The sequence below is a fragment of the Podarcis bocagei genome (assembly GCF_964188305.1).
Source record: "Podarcis bocagei genome assembly, chromosome: 11".
Classification (NCBI taxonomy): Eukaryota; Metazoa; Chordata; class Lepidosauria; order Squamata; family Lacertidae; genus Podarcis; species Podarcis bocagei.
Genome location: NC_138136.1, coordinates 48,018,145 through 48,038,957, shown reverse-complemented (window position 1 = coordinate 48,038,957; position 20,813 = coordinate 48,018,145). Strand labels below are relative to the sequence as shown.

Sequence of the window (20,813 nt, the reverse complement as noted above, 5' to 3'; positions counted from 1 at the left end):
CAAGTCATTGGTGGGGAGGCGGGTGCAAAGAGAGGAAAAGTTTATGGGCAGCACTTCTCTCAAATAGAACAAACGCTCAAATTTCATCACAATTAAGGCTGCAGGCACAGCTCTCCAACTTCTCCAGGCTAATGCAAGGCAAACTTTCTCCTTGCAAGGGGGAGAAGATATGGAGGCAAAAGAGGGAAAACAGCTGTGGCTCCTGCATATGGATTCTCACTTCTGTTCTATGAATGGATGCTTAACATGCTTGGGAATGAGAGGGGAATTTGATCAAATAGTTGCTCTCACCTCAGAATTTTGCTAGTTGGTACCCCAAGCAATTTTTTGTCTCCATCTGGGCTGCTAACTTTGCCTCTTCAGAAGCAACTTAGTTACTCTTATTCTGGCCTTTTGAACAGGTGCAGATCCACAGTTAGGGTAAAAATGCTGCTGGACATGTGCACAAAGCAGCAATAAAAGAAGGATCATGCCAAGTCTCTCAGGGGAGACTATTGGCAGGCAAAATCATCATGATTGACATTTTACCTTGCAGTGTTCTGCTTGCCTCCACACTGAGATAATAGAAATGGCTGTTGCTGTTCAGTATGGGAATATCCATGTAGCCTACTTACATTTCATTGTTAAAGCATTTTGGCAGCATTTCCTCAACATTTGCTTCATGGAGAAATGGAAAGACAACCAAACCTACTGAATTGTTGGATAGTCAATGCTAGTAAAAGACATAGGAAAAGGGCTCCTTCTTTATTTTAAAAGTTGTCTGAATGCTAGCTTATACCTTTGAAATTCTTTTTTCCAATAGCTTGTGATACATATTTAGGCTGACACCAATAAGTTAATCACCAGTTCTAGTTGCAAACAGGGATATCTTCAAATAGCATAGAGCCATCTTAGGGTCCATTGACAAAGAGTTGCCTGCAATTTCAATTGTTATGTTTTATCCATAATTGGTTAAAATTGGACATCTTAAGTAATTTGGCAGAGCATTGCTAACATACATCACCACCAGTTTTCTAAATCTGAAATATCTAGGAGGTATAAGATATCAGTGATACCATGGTTTGTAAATACAAACACTTACATTAGTTCTTCTGAAATCAGTGTAGATGACATATTGTTTTAGCTCCATTGGTCCAGTGAAATAGTCCAATTAGCATACATGCTGTCTCTTTTTTTCTTTGAAATGATAGCTCTCAGTAAATTTTATAGCACCTGATAAAACCATGGGAAGTGCCCTTGTTTGTTGTGTCTTTGCCAGTATGGACAATGGAGGAATGTTTCCCTCTTCTGGGTTAAACCTAGAGCTGGGACAGTGGATGCAATGCACACGTGCAGCTGCTGCAGATGTGGGAGAGAGGTATCAGATGCTATAGTAACAGGAATGCTTTCCATACCCTGTGAGATTGAGAAGATGTTAAATAGATGGTGCTATGGGAAGGATAGGTAGCAGGTAGAGCAGAACTTTTCAAACTGTGTGTTGTGACACGTCAGCATGTTGGCTGCGGTGTGCTCGTGAATGCTCTCCGTGCTCCTACCGGGGCTGGAAAGTGGTTAGTTTAACCTCCAATTTGTTAATAAAACTGATTTACTGTGTTGCAAAATTATGCATGTCTAAAAAGTGTGTCACCAACATGAAAAGTTTGGGAGTGCCTTTCCCTAATAATCTGATGCAATCACTGTTGTGCCATTAGATAAGAATGCCATGTCCTGCATAATCTACTACAACAGTAGAGCTATATTTCAGTGATGGAAGCCCGTACCATACCAGGTCACTATTTCAGCTGTCAGAAGACACCAAGTGTGTGATACAAAGTCTAAAATTCATTTTCCCTTTAATGAAGCTTTAATCTGTTTTAATGGTTTAGCATAATTATGTTTCAAAGTGTTGATTGGCATTACTTGTATACAGATTTAGTGTTTCTTTTTTCTCTTGTAAATCTAATACTTTTACTAAATTTATAGATCATTTTCATATGTATTCTTACAGCTGGTTCAGAAACGTGTGTTACATCTTAATGTTAGTGACACAATATAAAGGTATCCTGAAATCAGCTTCCTAATCATTACAAATCCATATTTACCTTTTTTTGCTTTTTTATAAACTTTTTTTTAAAAAAAACACCATTCTGCTTTCCCCTCCCCCCAACCCATTCCCAGATATTTGGGATATGTAAACTAAAATTGCTACTATAAAGTGAGGGTTGCGCTTTTCAAGGTATGTTGAGGAAAGCTTAACAGTCAGAACAAATCTTGTGCCCAGTTAGATATACTTAAAAGATCTAGTAGCCCAGGAGATCTGAATTATATCTGTATCATAGCAGCTTTTAGCCTTGCCACATTGTCTACTAGTGAGGGCTTGAGAAAAATGAACTGGAAGGTACCACTGTAAGTTTGATACTGTTAATTGAAAATTCATTCCTGAGTTAAAAATACACAGATCAACATCAAATTGTTTGTCTATCCATCAACATTATGCATGAGTCAGTGCACCTTTTATTAATTATGTGGCCCAAGGAATGGATAATATATAAAATCTGATTCATAAATTGCAGAACATAGGATAAATTGAGATTCTGGATGATCTCAAACTGGAGGGCTGGTTGTTGTTCTTTAAGTGAGGTAAATCCAGGGGTCCGTAATGCTTTAATAGATCCTGGAGATAGTGGGCTAGGCAACATAACTCGAGCAAATAATGACAGTTTTAGGTGGGCATTGATGGACTGTGAGTCAGTATGTGTAAAAATGCATGCATTTAGAATAACATAGTTCCAAGCCACGATTGAAGTCCTGTGCTGAGATTCCTTATCCAATGAAAGGAGAAGAAATTGGTTTGACTTACGGAAATGTAGATCTGATTTAAAACAACTGAAAAGCTACATATGTCCAGAACCTTTTTGAATGGTTCGATCCACCAAGTGTGTGTTGAAGTCTGCACACACCTTTCACGCACAAAGCCAGAGAGTTGCATCATCACTGTTTTAAGCTTCTTCCAGTTTTCTGTTGTATGTAGGAAATTCTATCCAAAATTCCACAAATTAAGAAATTAAGACTTCTCATAATTTCATTCTAGTATGCACATACCTGTAAATGAACAAAAAAGAAGTGGCCATGTTTTGTGTTGTGCTGTTTTCTGTGGTGTGTTTGCCATCTTTAAATATTGAGCTTCAAGGATCTCATTTCCTAGGATTATATATGATCTGATTTCAGTCACTTTGATCTTTGATTCAATGAAAAGTCAAAGAATCTGATTACATCCTTCAGAGTTCAGAGGTAATTGTTTAACTATTAACTATTTCCTTCTACTAGTGTCTCACTCTTTTTCTTATCAGGAGATGGATTTAATGCATATTTTTTAAAAGACAGTTTTATGTCCACTATTGGTAGTTTTATAATCTAAACTAGTTGTATGCAAATGATCTATTGTAATTCTCAATCCTATTTATGGACAGAGAAATTGGGAATGGGAAAGGGGGAATAAGCATTTCATCATCTTTCTGGAGAGAGGAGAAATGGGATTAGGCTTGCCATTATGAATGTAGTTATATCTATTGAAACACAATCGCAACATGTGGCTAATGAATGTGATAAATATATTATAATTGGTAGTAGAATGTCATCCAGAGTTTACAATTTCCAAGTAATATCCAAATAATATATATCAGTTCATAACCAAACAGTTATGTAAAGAGTTACTGGTGAGGAACACCATAATAATAATAATAATAATAATAATAATAATAATAATAATAATAATAATTTTATTTATATCCTGCCCTCCCCAGCCGAAGCAGGGCTCAGGGCGGCTAACAACACTAAAGTAGTGCAACATTCTAAAAACATTATAAAAATTAATTAAAATCAAAATTGATGGCAACCATAAACTAAAGTTCTGCAGGCAGGATGCCTTTCAATGCCCAAGAAGTATTGTGGTGGGTGCTCCAACGTAACAAATTCAACAGCAATCAGCAAATAAGCAGTACAGTATATCCGGATTGGATCAACTGTTTGGAACTAGACTCTTCGTCAGCTGATAATGAAATTAAAGACATTAATTACAATGAATGACAACAAAAATAATACTGAGCAACCTGCATATTAAATAATGAATAAATAATGAATAAGGAATGCATACCAAGTAGTTTTTTTAAGAATATCCATACAGGTAAAAATAGTACCTGTGGATCAGAGCTCACTAATCAGTGTAGCTAACGGATACTGATACAACCGAAGTAAGAACTTATAAAGCAGTAGTATAGCTTGTTTTTCTCATTAATCCCCCCCCCCCCCGCTGCTGTTGCAAGAAACTGTTGGCAGCCTGGCCACCATTTTGCATTCTTTACATTGCCTGGACCTAACACCATTCGAAGGCATTGTAGAAGGAAAAAGTGTTCACCACAAAAAATGGTGGAGAGCATTCAGATAAAATTTTCAAAGTGACATATTTTTCTGGGTGAAATCTCCAAATTGTTTCAGGGAAAAAAAAGGCTTTTGAGAAATTTTGGTTCAACTAAAATTATTGTATTTAGGGATACAAACAAATGCATGCCAGGAGAACAAAAATAATGAGGTTTTAAGTGTAAAGGTGTATAATGTCTGTTTACTTTCTGATTCCCCAAGCCACTCTGCCTTGGCAAAACTCGTTCTCCTGAGGACTGTAAAAATAGGTGGGTTGTCTTGCTGACCACAAGACATGGCTGATGGTCTGAGTTCTGATTGCTGGATGATAATTTCTGTAGTCCTAAAAATCTGTACAAGAGCTATAGATTTATTAATGAATTTTGTGACTGTTGAATACTAGTCATTTCTTTCTTTGGCACTATCCAATCACCCAGACACTGGCATGCTCTATGCTCAGTCAAGTAGGAGGCAGGATTTCTCTGTGCAATGATTTTCTTTCCACCTTCACTTTTATAGTGCTATGGTACCCGTCTCTCAGAAATTGGGTTTTCTTCCACCTTTTCCACCCCTGCTTCAGTGGCCAGGACTAAAGAGACCTAGTTTAGCTACCTTTAGTTTTTTAAGTTCCTTACTTTGGTGGCAGGGGAGGGTTTACTAGAGAATGATGGATGGTGTTCCTCATGGAGATGGCACTGCCTACTGGAAGGAACAGGCAGGTTCACTGAAGCCTTTTGCCGCCTCTGGTGGGAGGAGTGATCCCTCACACCAGACTGACTTTGCCTGCCTGCAGTTGGTGATGATTGAGTCTCCTTGCTCTCTGTTGAGTACTTGCCTTTTCTTGGTCTGGTGCTTTTCCTATTGTATATTTTTTGAATTGGTGATGTTTTTGTTTTTATTTTTACTTTGCTTCCTCCTCTCCCCCTTTGGTGCTACTACAGTTGTTTGTTGACTTCCCTTTTGTTGCCCCAAATTCTGGGCTGTTTGTTTAGGAATAAGCAGCCACAAAACTAAAATAGAAAATGAAAGTAACCACCAGAACAGGTGAAGTCTTGGCTCAACCGCGTTGGGGGGGGGGGGAATCAAATCCTATCAATTCCCACTGATACATTTGTAAATAAGCATTGCCTAGCAGTTCTTGCATTGGCAGGCAGCAGAGCTCAGGGCTCCCCCTGGTGGATGTCAGGAATTTTGTAAAAGCTCATTGCTAACCACAAATCTTTTAGACCGAATACAGTGGTACCTCGGGTTACAGATGCTTCAGGTTACAGATGTAATTCAGAATCATATTTATTCCTCAAAGAATATTTATTTAATGAATGTTGATGAAATGTAATTATTGCCTGTTCTTGCTGGTATAGTTGGTTCTATCTTGCTGTAGATGGTTCAAACATAATTTAGTGTCACTGTTTTATTTTTAAATCTCAGTAGCTTTCCATAATTTATTTTAAGTTATATTGTTTTCTACAGCAGTCCAGTTATGTGTCATAGTCTATGAACATACAAAAATGCATATGTTTCATTTCCTTGATATATTCACTAAAATGAACATTTTTAATTTATTCTTTCTTTGATTTGCAGATAAGCCTTTGAAGAAACGAAAACAAGATTCCTATCCACAGGAGGCTGGAGGTGCTACTGGAGGAAATAAACCAGCTTCTCAGGAGACAGGTTCTGCAGGAAATGGGTCAAGGCCAGCCTTGATGGTTAGTATTGATCTACAACAAGCAGGACGGGCGGACTCTCAGGCAACTGCTACTCAGGACTCTGACATCATCAAAAAGCCTGAAGAGATAAAGCAGTGTAACGATGGTTCTGTTTTTGTTCCTCAAGAGGATGTTATTGGAGTACTTAAACTAAAATCTGAAAACCACCCTGACATCCCTAGGAAAAAGTCAGATTCCGAAGGTGTAAAGGTGGAAGTACAACACAATGAAAACAAACAAGCAGAAGTGCAGCAAAATGAGAGTAAACGGATAGAAACTAAACACACTGAAAGCAAGCAGGCAGAAATTAAACATGAGAGCAAACATGAGAGTAGACAGGTGGATGTGAAACCAAACGAGAGCAAGCAGAATAATGGCAAACAGGATATAAGGCAACGACCTGAGACTCCAAAACAGAAAAATGAAGTGAGGCCAGATACTCCAAAACAGAAAAATGAAGGCAGGCCAGAAACTCCAAAGCAGAAGAATGAAGGCAGGCCAGAAACCCCCAAACACAGACATGAAAACAGGCGGGATTCTGGTAAATCATCTTCAGAAAAGAAGCCTGATATATCTAAATATAAAATGGACATGAAATCTGATCCTTCCAGAGTGAAATCTGAAAGGCCTGATGCATTAAAACAGAGGACAGATGGACGTTCAATTTCTGACTCTCTAAGACGGGATCATGATAACCTTAAACAAAAATCTGAGGACAGGGGTGAATCAGAAAGACACAGAGGAGATTCATCCAAGCTGAGAAGACCTGAGTATTTGAGGTCTTCGAGTAAGGGAGAGCATGACTCTAAATATATCATTAAATCTGATAACACAAAACCTGAAAAACTAGACAGAAAACACAGGCATGAGTCTGGTGACTCCCGGGATAGGCTGTCATCTGGGGATCAGAGATCAAGACCTGACAGCCCTCGTATTAAACAAGAAAGTAAAAGTGATATTGGTAAATTAAGGCCAGATAGACCGGGTTTTAAATCACACAACAGTAAAGATGAACGAAGGACAGATGGTAATAAGAGCAAAATGGATAGTAACAAAGCACACACAGACAATAAAGCGGAATTTCCCAGTTATTTGTTGGGGGGAAGATCGGGGGCTTTGAAACACTTTATCATTCCAAAAATCAAACGTGATAAAGATGGTAATGTCATGCACGAAGCAAGGAAATCAGAAATTAAGGGTGAACCGAAGGACAAAGTTGAGAAGATTGGGCTTGTGGAGGATCTAAATAAAGGAGCTAAACCAGTTGTTGTTCTGCAGAAGCTTTCTTTGGATGATGTACAAAAAATTATTAAGGATAGAGAAGACAAATCTAAAAGCTCTTGTTTTAAACCTAACAAAAACAAGTCATCCAGATCAAACAAAGGTAAGTTTTCAAGTTTTTATCCATTATGTTTAGTATTGTGGTGTGTTTTATTCTAAATTTTAATTTTGGTAGAGAGGGTTTTTCTTGTTGTTGTTGTTGTTGTTGTTGTTGTTGCTGCTGTTGTTGTTCCTAACCATGACTTTCCTAAATCAGTATGGGTAAACATATTAGGGATTGTTTTGTATTAGATTGTACTTATATAGCTTGATTATCCAAAAAGGTTGTTTAACAAAGATAAAAGTATTGTAAGTGTTGATTTTCTACCCCACAGGAAAAGTACATGTTTTTATTTCAGCCTAGTTGTGGAATCGAGTTTATTATATATTTACTTGGGCGTTATTTCTTAGGGTTCCTAGCTTTCATCTTTGGTGGTAACCTGCTGCATCTTTCAGAAAAATAGTAAAATCAATACTATCTGTTTTATCCAGCTACGTATAACCAATGTGGACTTTTAATGGGTCTAAATTAGTCATGTCTTTTAATTTCATATTGGTATGACCAATATTAGCTTGGTATAATGAAACAAACATGGCTCTAAAATTTCCAGGTGTAGGCTTGTCCTAAAGTTGGAATTTCTCAGAAGGCTCCAATCTGCCTAGATTTCGGGAAATAATGGTTACATAATCATTTCCCTGTTTAATACTTTATCAACAAAGTATACTTGGATCAAAACAGATAAAAGAAAACAAAGAGGGGAAAAATCATGATTTAGTAGGTTTGTGAAAATAAAACTGTATTTGGTGCTGAAAAGGCATTGCAGTAAGCGCCGGCTGGAATTCTTTGAGGAGGAAGTGTGCCACTATCAAGAAGATTCTTTCACTTGTAGCCACCCGCTGAAGCTCAGTTGACAGAAGCACACAAAGAAGAGCCTCAGATGAAGATTTCGTGCTGTTTAATTCTGCATATCAACCTAAAAAGTGGAAATTAATTTGTTTTTGTAAATATTGTACAGTATAAGCAGATGATCAGCCATGTACACCTAATTAACCATGTTCAGCTTGTTTTGCATTTCTGTTCTTGTCCAGGTTGTAGCTAATTTACACATTTCTACACATGGTAGTCCTTTCTCAGTTATTAATATCCTTTCCTTTAAAGGTTTTTGCTCAACATGATACTATTACATAGCACACACACGTGTAACTATAATTAATGCAAATTTCAAATATATATATACATACATATATATATATATACATATATATATATATATATATATATATATATATATATATATATAAAGGCATCAGTGTATTATATGTCTTTATTTCTGTAAACATTAGCTGAATGTAGAAGAGTGGCTAGCTTTCAGTCTATGTTTGGTTGCAAAATATTGAGATCTATCCTTAAACAGAGCAATTACTGTACGGTCACTGATGCTGGAACTACAACTCCCATTTTAGCATTAAAAAAAAAATGGCTACATTCACATGTCCATGGTAAGCTTTGTTCCTCAGCACAAGCAGGGAGGAGCAGAGTAGGTATAATGGGCTTGTGCATGGTACACCATGGTTTCTGGCTCACTGTGATATGTGAATGTTGTCATTATTGTCTGCATTTAAGACCTACAGCTGGGTTTATTTCTTGATTTCATTGTCACTTCAAAAAATGAACTATTTCCTTTCACAGATGTGCCTGAGACAATAGTAATTAAGCTGTAAAACAAGCATACTTCGATAGTTAATGTAAAACTGGTTTATTTAAATAGCTCTTGATCTATAACTAATATCTGGGTCAGAGGCTTTAATTTGAGCACATGAACTGATTTCATGACAGATGTATTAAACATTTTAGATAACTGAACAATCTAGAGGGTGGAAGTATGCATCAGGTGGTCAAAGTGGGAGAAGAGGTGTCTGTGAGTTTTATCTCATCCTCAGTCATTTGTTCTGTTAGAGAAGGGTAATGTCTCATTTCTCATAACTGGAGAAAGATCCTTGTTTTCACAGTGGTTATGTTGCAGCTCACTGTGGATAAATAGTACAGGAGGGGAGCAGAGACTAGAGAGAATGATCTGATTTAGCAAGCATACTTTGCTTGTATTCAGTAAACAAAGTTAAAAATTTTGAAACTGCCAAGCTTACCTATTGCCTTCTTTGCATTTGACATTCTATCATTGCTCTTAATGAACATATGAAATAGAAAATTTTCCAATGCTTTCTTTTTCTGTAGGAAATTTTTCATTTCTCACATCATTTGAAGGTGACTCCCAGAAAGTCTTTATGGGGGTGGGGAGGCTCACCAAAAGTTGGAGAGAAGCACTTTTTGTGAGCAGAAACTTGTGGGAGGCACCTTCACCCAATGTTCAGCAGTTACTGTCAGCTGCTTGCAACACAGCTCACTGTGTTAAGGCTTTGCTGAGGGCAAGAGGGGGCATGTCCTTGAATTGAACCGTATTATTGATGTATTTGCCACTTGTTTGTACAGTATGCTTATTGTAAATGATGCCAGTGTATCTAAAGATGCATGTAAAGTTGCTCTGCTATAAGTTGGAAATATGCATTTTGTCAACATAACTAGCTTTTCAAAGTTGCCTTCATCTGGTTACATGCACAATCTGCTTACATATGCAAATATGAAATGGGTAATGAATGGTTGCAAATATAATGTTGTGTATTGTGCTTATGAAGAGTCATGCTGAAGAAGGCTGCTTCTAAGAGAGAGATGATTTTTTAAAGTTTTATTTTTTGCAAACGAGAGCTCTTGATTGATTTGATATTTTAATTAACAATTTGTACTTTAAAGTTTGAATTAGTTATTTTTGTTGATAATGCTGTGTGTTGCTAGTTGCTATAACTTTTTAAGTTTTAGAAACTATTGTGATACTGTGTGAAAGGACAGGTGAAAGTTCTAATCAACACATGCAAATATTAATTTGTTTTGAACCTTATTCACTCACAGTGTACTCTTCATTGATAGGTAGCATAGATCAGTCAGTGTTAAAGGAATTACCTCCAGAACTCCTAGCAGAAATTGAATCTACCATGCCTCTCTGTGAACGAGTGAAAATGAACAAACGTAAGCGTAGCACAGTAAATGAAAAACCAAAATATGCTGAAATCAGTTCTGATGATGACAATGACAGTGAAGTAGCTTTTGAAAGTAAGTAGAGTGGTGATTTCTCATTTTGATAACGGTGATATATTGTGTTAAAAATGGTTTATGGTGTCTTCCTAATCAGTCCTGCCAGATCAACAAGGATGAGGCCAGGGTAGTTCACATGGGGGGGGGGACCAAGTAGGTGTACACATTCCCAGCATTCTGTGGTCTTCATCGAGTAACCCAGTGTCTGAAGTAAATCACTTCCTGATTCAGCATAGTAAGGAGACAGCTAAGTAACCTGCAGTGTCACATTTTGAGTACCTTAGATAAAAGCAAATAGGAGCTGAGACAGAATTTAGCTACTGGCTCTCCTTCACAAGTCTGGATGGTTTTCTTGTGTAGGGTACTGTAGACATATTGAGGAAACTATAGTAGGCTGTGTTGAGGTATGCTGGTGTAGTATGGCAACTCTTGGGGAAATAACTTAGACAAGGCATAGGCAAACTCGGCCCTCCAGATATTTTGGGACTACAACTCCCATCATCCCTGACCACTGGTCCTGTTAGCTTGGGATGATGGGAGTTGTAGTCCCAAAACATCTGGAGAGCTGAGTTTGCCTATGCCTGACTTAGACAAAGGTCACTTAATAGGAATTCACTACAATACAGAGATAAACGTAGTCATGGAACTCATACATGGCTCTTTTTCTTTAAACAGTAAACAAATTTATTTTGAGAACTCATCTGTGGTGCTTCAGGAAGTTGTGTTTTATAGAAAATTTAATCACCTTTAATGAACTAGTTGGGCTGAAAAAGATGGCTTACTATGTTTTCCTTCCCTTCCTAGAAACTGAGCAAAAAGTGAACAAAATGTAAAGAAACATCAGAAGAAAGGTTTTATGGTTCAGTGGAAGGGTTTGAAAAATTTTGGAGTGGAAAATAACATGCACATGCCTACTTCTGGGTTCCTGTCCTACTTTCATGGTGCTACAGATACGCTTTATTTACAAGAAGATAAAATGAATAGGCCCTAAACAAAGTGTTTTGCAATTTAATTGTATTTCTAAAACAAAATTAAAAGAATTAGGGGAAAATTGAAAGTAATAATACAGATAATGGTGTCCTTGGTCTTGAAATGAAAATCAAAGTTTTAGCTAAAAAGTATACCTTTCAGTAACTGAAGCTAGAGATACACAGTTTTATCCAGTCAAGGAACACTAATTTCAACCAATAGGCAATTTTTATAAAGAGTAAGAGGGAGAAAAGGCATAGGAGGGAAATTCAAACTTACATTTTGAAACTTTTCTGGAACATACTAATTTTCTTATTAAGGGAGAGGCAAAAGAAGAAAGGTTGCAGAAAGGTTGCAGAAGTTTGATAGGATAAGAGACATTAGGTCTATCAAGAAGAGGGTCAGATTAATGTAGAGTCCAGGCAGGAACATCAATATATATATTTTTAAGGGCCCCCCTCCAACTTTTGAGAGCCTGAAAAGTGAGAATCAGACATATAAACTGAACACCTGATGATATTTGGAGCCAGGGATGAAAATGGTAAAGAAGAGAGAACATGTTTGTTTCAGTGAGCAAGAGAAATAATGTAAGTAAAGGAATTCTGCAACAGCTTCAAGGTTTCAAAGAAGTGGCTGGCACACAAGTCAGTTCTGCATGCACATCTGGGATGTTGCTGCTTAATTTTTTTTTAAAAAAACTACCACTAGCACTACCTCAAACAAACAAACAAAAACAACCCACACTTCAGCCTATATATTTAGCAGTGGGAATTTCTGAAGTGAAAACAGCAAATGAAAGTCAGACATCAACCATAATAATAGCTTATACAGATCTTGACTCAAAAATCGAAGGTGAGAAATGAAGCCCAGGTAAGCACAGCAATACCTTAGACAAGAAATACAAGGTTGAAAAAGCTTTTGGGAGCAGAAACAGGAAAGGATGGGCTTCTGTGTTTCTGTATATTGAATACTGTGCTTGAAAACTTTCAGTAGAATTTAGCAACTTGAGCTTTATCAGTTTGTCCTCCATGATTACTACTGCACCAAGAAAGAAGTGAAAACATGCTTGTGAATTGCTCCTAGCTGGAAGATAAGTTGAGTTTCTTTAAACTGGACTTTGCATTCATAACAGTGTGTTAATTTCTAGCTTCTCGGAAAAGGCATAAAAAGGATAGAGAGGATGATAAAGCTTGGCAATATGAAGAACATGACAGACGAGCTTCTGGAGAACATAAAAGGAGTAGCCACTATCATGAAGGAAGGAGGAGCTCTGGTAGCAGTCGATATCGCAATCGTAGTCCAGAAGACTCAGATGTAGATGATTATTCTCCCCCTCCTAGCCTCAGTGAGGGTAATTATCACACCACTGTTAAACTTGCTCTCACATTAGTGATAATTTTTTCCTAAGGCTTAATTTTTTAAAAAAGTATTCTTAAAAACCTGACTTATTGACAGATAGTTTTAAAGTTGTATTGGTCATATTGAATGTCATGATAAACCATACTTTATAGTGACAGGAAGAAGCCTAGTCTCCCCTGGCTTGTATTCCTCTTCTACTCCAGTATGTCCCCAAGGAGGAGTGTGGAAGTCTTTGAAATTGATTACATGTGACACAGCTACCTGAACCTAAGAATTACTGCACTCACACGATGAAATCTTGGCTTAATAAGCCGCAATAATACATGAGCTGTATGTACTTACATATAGCCCCTGCGTAGCTTCTCCTTTTATGTAGGCAACAAAACAAACCAAGAAGCTGCAATTGTCCATAGCTTTCCATTCATGTGAACCAGGAACTATGGTTAATGGCTTTGAAACAAGTCAGGATTTGGAAGTCAAACATGGTTTAAATTTGGATTGTGATCCTGGTTTGCTTGGAAGCTGTTAACCTTGGCTGTGAAGCTAGTTTATTTCAACAACCCATAATTAAGATTGACCTCAGTTTAGGGTTTGGACATAATGCTAAGCTTCAGGTAACTGAAAGCGGAAGCAAAAGTTTCCTGTCTCCTCTCACAGCCATGCAGCAGGAGGAGAGGAGAGCATATGAGCCAGGGAGGAGGCTGGGCTCATTCCCATCTCTATAAACCATGATTATTGTGATGTCTGAACACAATCTGTCCATTGCCATATAAGAAAACATTTGTGGAAATGTTCTATTTTATATTTTAAGTGGCTAGAAAAATGAAGAAAAGAGAAAAACAAAAGAAGAGGAAAGCTTATGAACCAAAGCTAACACCAGAAGGTAAGGTTGCTGCCACCGTTGTTTCCTACCTTTAATGTCTTTGTCATTGTTAGTTGCCATTAATTGACCATGGCTCAAATATACTATACTTCATATTTTTATTAGAAATGATGGATTCGTCTACCTTCAAGAGGTTCAGCGCTTCAGTAGAAAATATTTTGGACAATTTGGAAGACATGGATTATACTGCATTTGGTAAATAATCCTTTTCCTATCAAATGATACATAGATTGCTATATATATATATATCGGCCTTTTTGACTGACATCTTCAGTGGACTTGAATACTATTTTCCTAAAACTCCCCCTCCCCATGGCACTGCTTGAGAATTCAAGAAGGAATAGTCATTGCAACCAGCACAAAAAATCCTGTTTAGACAGGGTGGAATGATTGTGTTGCTTAGACTTTTGTTCTGAAATTCAGGGTTTTTTTTATCCAACTTTTGCCAGGGATCTCTAACTGCTGTACTTGCAGACATTGGCTATGTTTACACATCATTTACACCTTAATTGTTTTATGCAATTGAGCAGTGTACTGGTGGAGTCACCACTTCGCTCCTCCTGCTTTCTTGGCTGCACCAGGAGCAGCTTGTTGTGTCATCTAGACTCAGGCTTGTGGTTTGCTTCTCACTAAATAAACCATGAATAATAGCTAAGTCATCTTCTGTGTACCACTTGTGTTTCGTTGGGGGGAAACAAAATGTGAGCCAAGGTTTGCTTGACAACATGCCAGTGCTTATGATTTGTTTCCAGCATTCAAGTCACACAGAAGGATCAAAGCCAAGACTTTTGAGCAGCATGCACAACACACTGCTCATTCATATTAAACCATGGAATGGCATAGGGGGTCCCCCTGGATCATGAACCTTAGATTATGGTCTTGTTAGCCTGTTTGATAATTCAGCCCTGCTCAAAACAGCTTCAGTTTCTGTCATCACAAAAATTTAAAGTTCCTAACTTCTCAATTCTTCAGCAATGTTTCAATGGACCAATTGAATGGAGCTGATCTATGGAGCATTTTGAGAAACTCTGAGTGAGGTTTTGAGAGACAGTCTTCTAGCCTATACTTCTGTAGTTGAGAAGGATGGAGAAATTAGTTGGGCTCACATTCTCTGTAGTCACATCTCCCAAACTGATACATGAACTGTGATGCATTTCTGCAACAAAAATATGCTTATAAAAAAGCATATATTTGGGGAGAGTGTACACAGAAATGCATATATTAGGCAAATTTGCATACAAAAAGTATATATTACGTGAAATGCACATGAAAATGCACACAAATTATTAGTGAACTTAAAAAAAAATGCAAACTGATACACAACTAAGGTGAACTGAAAACTGGAAAAATAAGGAACAAAGGTAAAATAAAAACAACAGCTATAACTTTCTTGAGATATTGATGTCTATCTTTAAAATGGCTCTGTCATGCTGCTGCATTGAAAAGAAAAATGAAATCTTTTAATTTCTTCTTCTTTAGGTGATGATGATGAAATTCCTCAGGAGTTTTTATTGGGAAAGCATCAGCTTAGTGAATTGGGCAGTGAATCTGCTAAAATTAAGGCAATGGGCATTATGGACAGGGTAAGTTATTGCTGCCTTAAAAATGAAGAATGCAGCAGATTTTTGTTCACAGAGGGATTCTTCAACAAATATTTTTCTTCTGGAAGAGATGTTATCTGAGAGCTCTTTTAATCTCCGGGGCATTTGGGACAAAATGTAAAAGACAAGTGTGTGCTGTCAGTTAAATGTAGAAGCATTTATTATTTGTTTTGGTAACTCACAACTTATACACATTCAGCTTTATGCTCTTGGCAAATTAAGAAATTAAAATAAATTAAAAAGATGGTAAAAATGGGGTGAGCATCCAGGAAAAAAACCCGTTTGGGAAGCCCACCCACTCAAGAACCCCATGGGTTTTGACGATACATTATTTTGGCTTTAGGCGCTATCTGGAACATAATCACAATGTAACTTGAGAGTTGCCTGCAGTCTAGTCCGAGCTCTGTCTGGGCACTCCCCCCTCCAAATCCTAACCTTGACCTGAACTAGGATCTACTTCCAATTTTATTTGGAGCCATTACTTTTTAAATTGGCAAGTGAAAGGAAGGATACACAATTTGAGGATGAAAGACACTACTCTGTTTATAAGTCCAAATGGTGGACATAGAGATGATCATATCCATGAAGGATAATTGGTAGATAAAATGTTCTGTTTTTAGCTTTCAACAGAAAAAACAGTGAAAGTCCTGAACATATTGGAGAAGAATATTCAAGATGGTTCAAAGCTTTCTACTCTTCTTAACCATGTAAGTTGCTAAATGATGCTAGTATCATTGTATGTATTTTATACATTAATTGAGAGGCTAGAAATAGCCTCTCCAGCTCTCCTTCTGAACTGGAGACTGCACTTGAGGAATCCTAATAAGGCTGGTTCAAATGGCATGGAGTATACTGTGACATTGCTACCAACCTCAGCTGAGAATGTCACATAGAGAAAATAATATCTAGTCTAAGTAACTTACTAGGAAGTCATTTCTACAGAGAGCCTCTTTAAATTGAAATAGAGGTTCCACTAGTCTAGGTATGCACAACTCGAATAACCACAAATGATTTGTTTATATTTTATCAACAGGACATCACTGATACGTTAACTGAAGACAAGCATCATGTTATAATTTTAACTAGCCAGTGTTCTCTTTAGCTAATTTTTTGACCTTTCATTTCTCCATGTCCCATACTGCTGTTTATTATCTCTCTCCAAGTTGAGACTTTTCTTTCTTTATACCACCATAGACCTGCATTCTCCTCTCTAGCCTCCCCACTTTCTGCTCCCATTTCCAGATACCTTTGTATCCCATTTGTTATCTTTCTGTTATCTCTGCAGTCTATATACTTTTCTGTATTCCCTCTGTACCCAGTGTATTACCCCCCCCCAACTATCTCTTCCCATTACCCAGGCTTCTGTGCATCCCATTTTGTTACTTTTTTCTGCCTTACATCTGTTTCCTTCTCCCCACCCCTCTCATTCCATTTCCTTCTCCCTGACCTCTTCTACTCTTCCTTCTTAATGTTGGTGGCTGCAGTGCAAAAGGCTTTCGCTCACTTAGCAATGCACACACTGAGGGAATCACAGATGCTAACCAAGGCTATTTGTATTTACTCTAGCAGAAGACTGTGGCTACCTTTCTTGAATTTGACACGGAAAGTGTAAAGTCTAAACATGCATCTGTGGAAAACGGGAATTCTGGACCTCTCAAGCCTAGAGTTGGCATATGCCTGCCCTCTAGTGTCCAATTTTTATTTTGAAATGTAAACTCAGCTGAAGGCTTGGGATGGACAGTTTACATACATGCATATTGCTCTATATTTCTCAATCAGTGATATATCTGCATGTTTTTTGTTCTCAAAGGCCTTTTTCCATTATTGTAACTGACTTCTTAACTGACTTCTGTGACTGACTTGTGTCAAGATCTACATTCTATTTTTTCTCTTTCTGTTGGTTTGCCTAAAGCAGGGGTGGTCAACCTTTTTATGCCTACTGGTCACTAATGCATCTTTCTTGATGATAAAATGTCCTAACCGCCCACCAGTGCTCAATGGAAGGAGGATTCAGCTTGTGCCGTAGAACCCCCTACCGCCCACCTAGAATCCTGAAATGCCCACTTGTGGGCGGTAGGGACCAGGTTGACAACCCCTGGCCTAAAGGAATACTGTAGCAAAGTGCTGTGACCTCTATAGAATGCCTTATCCACATCATGCTAAATTCCACAGAATTAGACTTTAGAGTGACTTTTTTACCTTCCACTTTGAGAGGGAGGTAATGCTCTTACTTCCCTGTTACTGAAAATAGCTGAATGCACTTGCATTGGAAATTCAGATTCCTTAGTTGGAACAGGAACTTTTCCAGAGTGACTTTTCTCTTGTTTTTGTGTTGCTTCTTCCTTCCTGACATGGTTTCCTACTTGGTTAACAGAAGATGGAAAAGAGCAGAATTTTTTATATCAGATAAGATAAAATATTTTTTTATCTATAAGAGTTTATCTCAATGGATGAAGAAATACTGAGTAAGGCTCCAATACTTCCATGAGCAGTGTGAGCCTCACTCACTGTTGTCATTCTGCAGGGTCATTTTGGGTGAGGCTTAGTAACCAGAAAAAAGCCCTGACTGATTAGATGTGAAAAAGTTTGCAACTGTACTTCAGGAAGGGTTTTTCTGAGATTGTAGCATTGTGAAATATATCACAGAGATTCCTGGTTTGTATTTGGCTATTGGGAGGTTTTAAAATACGAGTAATCACTAAACTTTTTCATATTGATATATTAACTATTGCTGCGTAAATTTTGCTCACATTTATTTTCTCTGATTGCTTTTTAAAAATGTTTTCTTTTAAACTTAGCACTCTGAATTTTTCTGCAGAATAACGACACTGAAGATGAGGAAAGATTATGGAGAGACTTGATCATGGAGAGAGTCACAAAATCTGCAGATGCCTGTCTTACAGCTATCAACATTATGACATCACCCAACATGCCCAAAGCTGTATATATTGAAGATGTAATAGAAAGAGTTATTCAATACACTAAATTTCACTTACAGAACACACTTTATCCTCAGTATGATCCTGTTTACCGATTGGACCCTCATGGTGGTTAGTATAACAGATATATTTCTTGCTTTTTGAAATCATAGTATTGTAGAGAATATACATGCAGATCCAAAATCAACATCATCTCCTCCTCCCTCCTCCTCCTACTCCTCCTCCTCCTTCTTCTTTATACCCCGCCGATATGGCTGGGTTTCCCCAACCACTCTAATGTAAAGTAAGCCTTTTTCAGCTTTACTCAGATATATATTTTGTTTAAAGTATTGATACCCCACCTTTCTATTCCACCACTGATGTGCCCAGAGTGTCTGCCAACAACAAATTTTAAAATATAGAGAGTGATCTGAGAGGGCTGGGGAGGCTAAAATAAATTAATACTGCCAAGTATATGTGGTGTAATGGAAGAAAGGGAACTTGATATTCTGGTCCCAGATTGCTTGGAGTTTTAAAGGTCACTATCAGTACAGTGGTACCTCGGGTTACATACGCCACGGCAGTGGGAGGCTCCATTAGCTAAAGTGTTGCTTCAGGTTAAGAACGGACCTCTGGAACGAATTAAGTACTTAACCCGAGGTACCACTGTACCTTGAATTGAGACTGGCAATAAGTGAAGCTCAGACAAATGTAAAACAATTTGATTGACTACCTGGCAGCTCATTTTGGAGCAATTGAAACTTCTACGCTAGGTTTAAGGACAGCCCCAGAAGAACATATGAATGGCCTTGCTGGAACAGACCAGTGGTTCATCTCGTCCAGCATCCTGTGCTCAAAGTTACCAATCATATGCTCACGGGAAGCCCACAAGCAGAATCTGAACACAATACCACTATCTCCTCCTGTGGTTTCCAGCAACTGGTATTGAGAAGTCTACTGCTTCCAACTGTGTGGACATTGCAGCTAGCAGACACTGATAGCTGCTAGCTGGTCTATCAATATATAGCTGTTGATAGACCCATGCAAAGCACATCACAGCAGTCTCTTTTCTTTTTCATTATGCTCTTCTTGTATTTTTCAAAATATTGGCTTGTGCTTTAGAGGGTTCCCATTGCTATCTGTGCCAGCTGCAACTTAAAGTATAAGTTGCATTTTCCCTGAAAATTTTGACTATGGGAAAATCCTGTCGGGATCTGAATAGTCTGAAATTAATTGGTGTCCTGTCATACAGTGGTGCCTCGCAAGACAAAATTAATCTGTTCCGCGAGTCTCTTCGTCTAGCGGTTTTTTCGTCTTGCGAAGCAACCCTATTAGCGACTTAGCGGATTAGCGCTATTAGCGGTTTAGCGGCTATTAAAGGCTTAGCGGCTATTAAAGGCTTAGCGGATTAGCAGCTAAAAGGCTATTAGCGGCTTAGAAAAAGGGGGGGAGTGGAAAAAAATCAGAACACTTGCAAGATGTTTTCGTCTTGCAAAGCAAGCCCATAGGGAAAATTGTCTTGCGAAGCAGCTCAAAAACGGAAAACCCTTTCGTCTAGTGGGTTTTCTGTCTTGCGAGGCATTCGTCTTGCGGGGCACCACTGTAATTGATTTGAGTAAATTTAATTTGCATACTTAATGGTGTAAAAGCTTCGTTAAGTGTTCCCTTCAGAAGGTCTCTCTCCTCTCATACATACAATACATACAATCAACTTGATTTATTATAGTCAACTTGGTTGACTATACAGTGGTACCTCTGGTTACAAACTTAATTCGTTCCGGAGGTCCGTTCTTAACCTGAAACCGTTCTTAACCTGAGGTACCACTTTAGCTAGTAGGGCCTCCCGCTGCCGACGCGCGATTCTGTTCTCATCCTAGGGCAAAATTCTTAACCCAAGTGTGAGGGTTTGATTAGCTGCTTGTGCGTGAAAACGTGCTCCCTCAGAGTTTGTGCGCCCCCACAAACCTCCGTGTGTGACGGAGCTCCTCAGACATGTCTGCTCTAGTCACTAGTAGAGTCCGACAGTGGCTGTCTGCGGAAGCGTTTCCAACAAAGAAGTTCCTTAACGGAAACGCGTCTCCTGGACTCACGGCGTGACAGTTTCCTGCGAGGTATGGGTCTCCCTATGGGAGACTCCGATACCTCCCCACTGTTTTCGCTGGAAGCCTCCCTGAGCCCTCCCTCCTGCTCGCATTCCCTCAGAGACCCACTCCTCCCCCTGCTGGTCCCTGCTTCAGCAGTTGAGTCTCTTTCATCCTGCCTGAGTCCCTCCACCACCTGATGCTCTGATGGCAGTTCCCTGACATCCACCTCCCCTCCAGGGCCCCCCTCACCCCCTCCCAATTCCTCCCCCCTGGGAGGTGAAGGGCTAAAACCCCGAAACGAATCTTCCTCATCTTCTGACGTCTCGAACAATTCTCTCCATCGATCGTCGTCCTGGCCAGCTGAATCCTCCTCCTCTTCAGAATCTGGGAACCCCTCCAACTCCTCTTCCTCGTCGGTGGTGGCAAAGTATTC

General features: G+C 38.6%; 1 protein-coding gene across 3 annotated transcripts in view; it reads left to right on the top strand.

The window, feature by feature from the left end:
- Nucleotides 1–20,813, top strand: part of NIPBL (NIPBL cohesin loading factor) — a 131,464-nt gene that overhangs the window by 77,827 nt on the left and 32,824 nt on the right. For all 3 annotated transcript variants that reach the window (XM_081212578.1, XM_081212576.1, XM_081212577.1), the window contains 8 exons: nucleotides 5,977–7,485; nucleotides 10,402–10,584; nucleotides 12,683–12,886; nucleotides 13,706–13,777; nucleotides 13,883–13,972; nucleotides 15,257–15,360; nucleotides 15,999–16,085; nucleotides 18,197–18,428. In XM_081212578.1, the coding sequence (XP_081068704.1) occupies nucleotides 5,977–7,485; nucleotides 10,402–10,584; nucleotides 12,683–12,886; nucleotides 13,706–13,777; nucleotides 13,883–13,972; nucleotides 15,257–15,360; nucleotides 15,999–16,085; nucleotides 18,197–18,428 (2,481 nt within the window). The remainder of the gene's footprint in view (nucleotides 1–5,976; nucleotides 7,486–10,401; nucleotides 10,585–12,682; nucleotides 12,887–13,705; nucleotides 13,778–13,882; nucleotides 13,973–15,256; nucleotides 15,361–15,998; nucleotides 16,086–18,196; nucleotides 18,429–20,813) is intronic.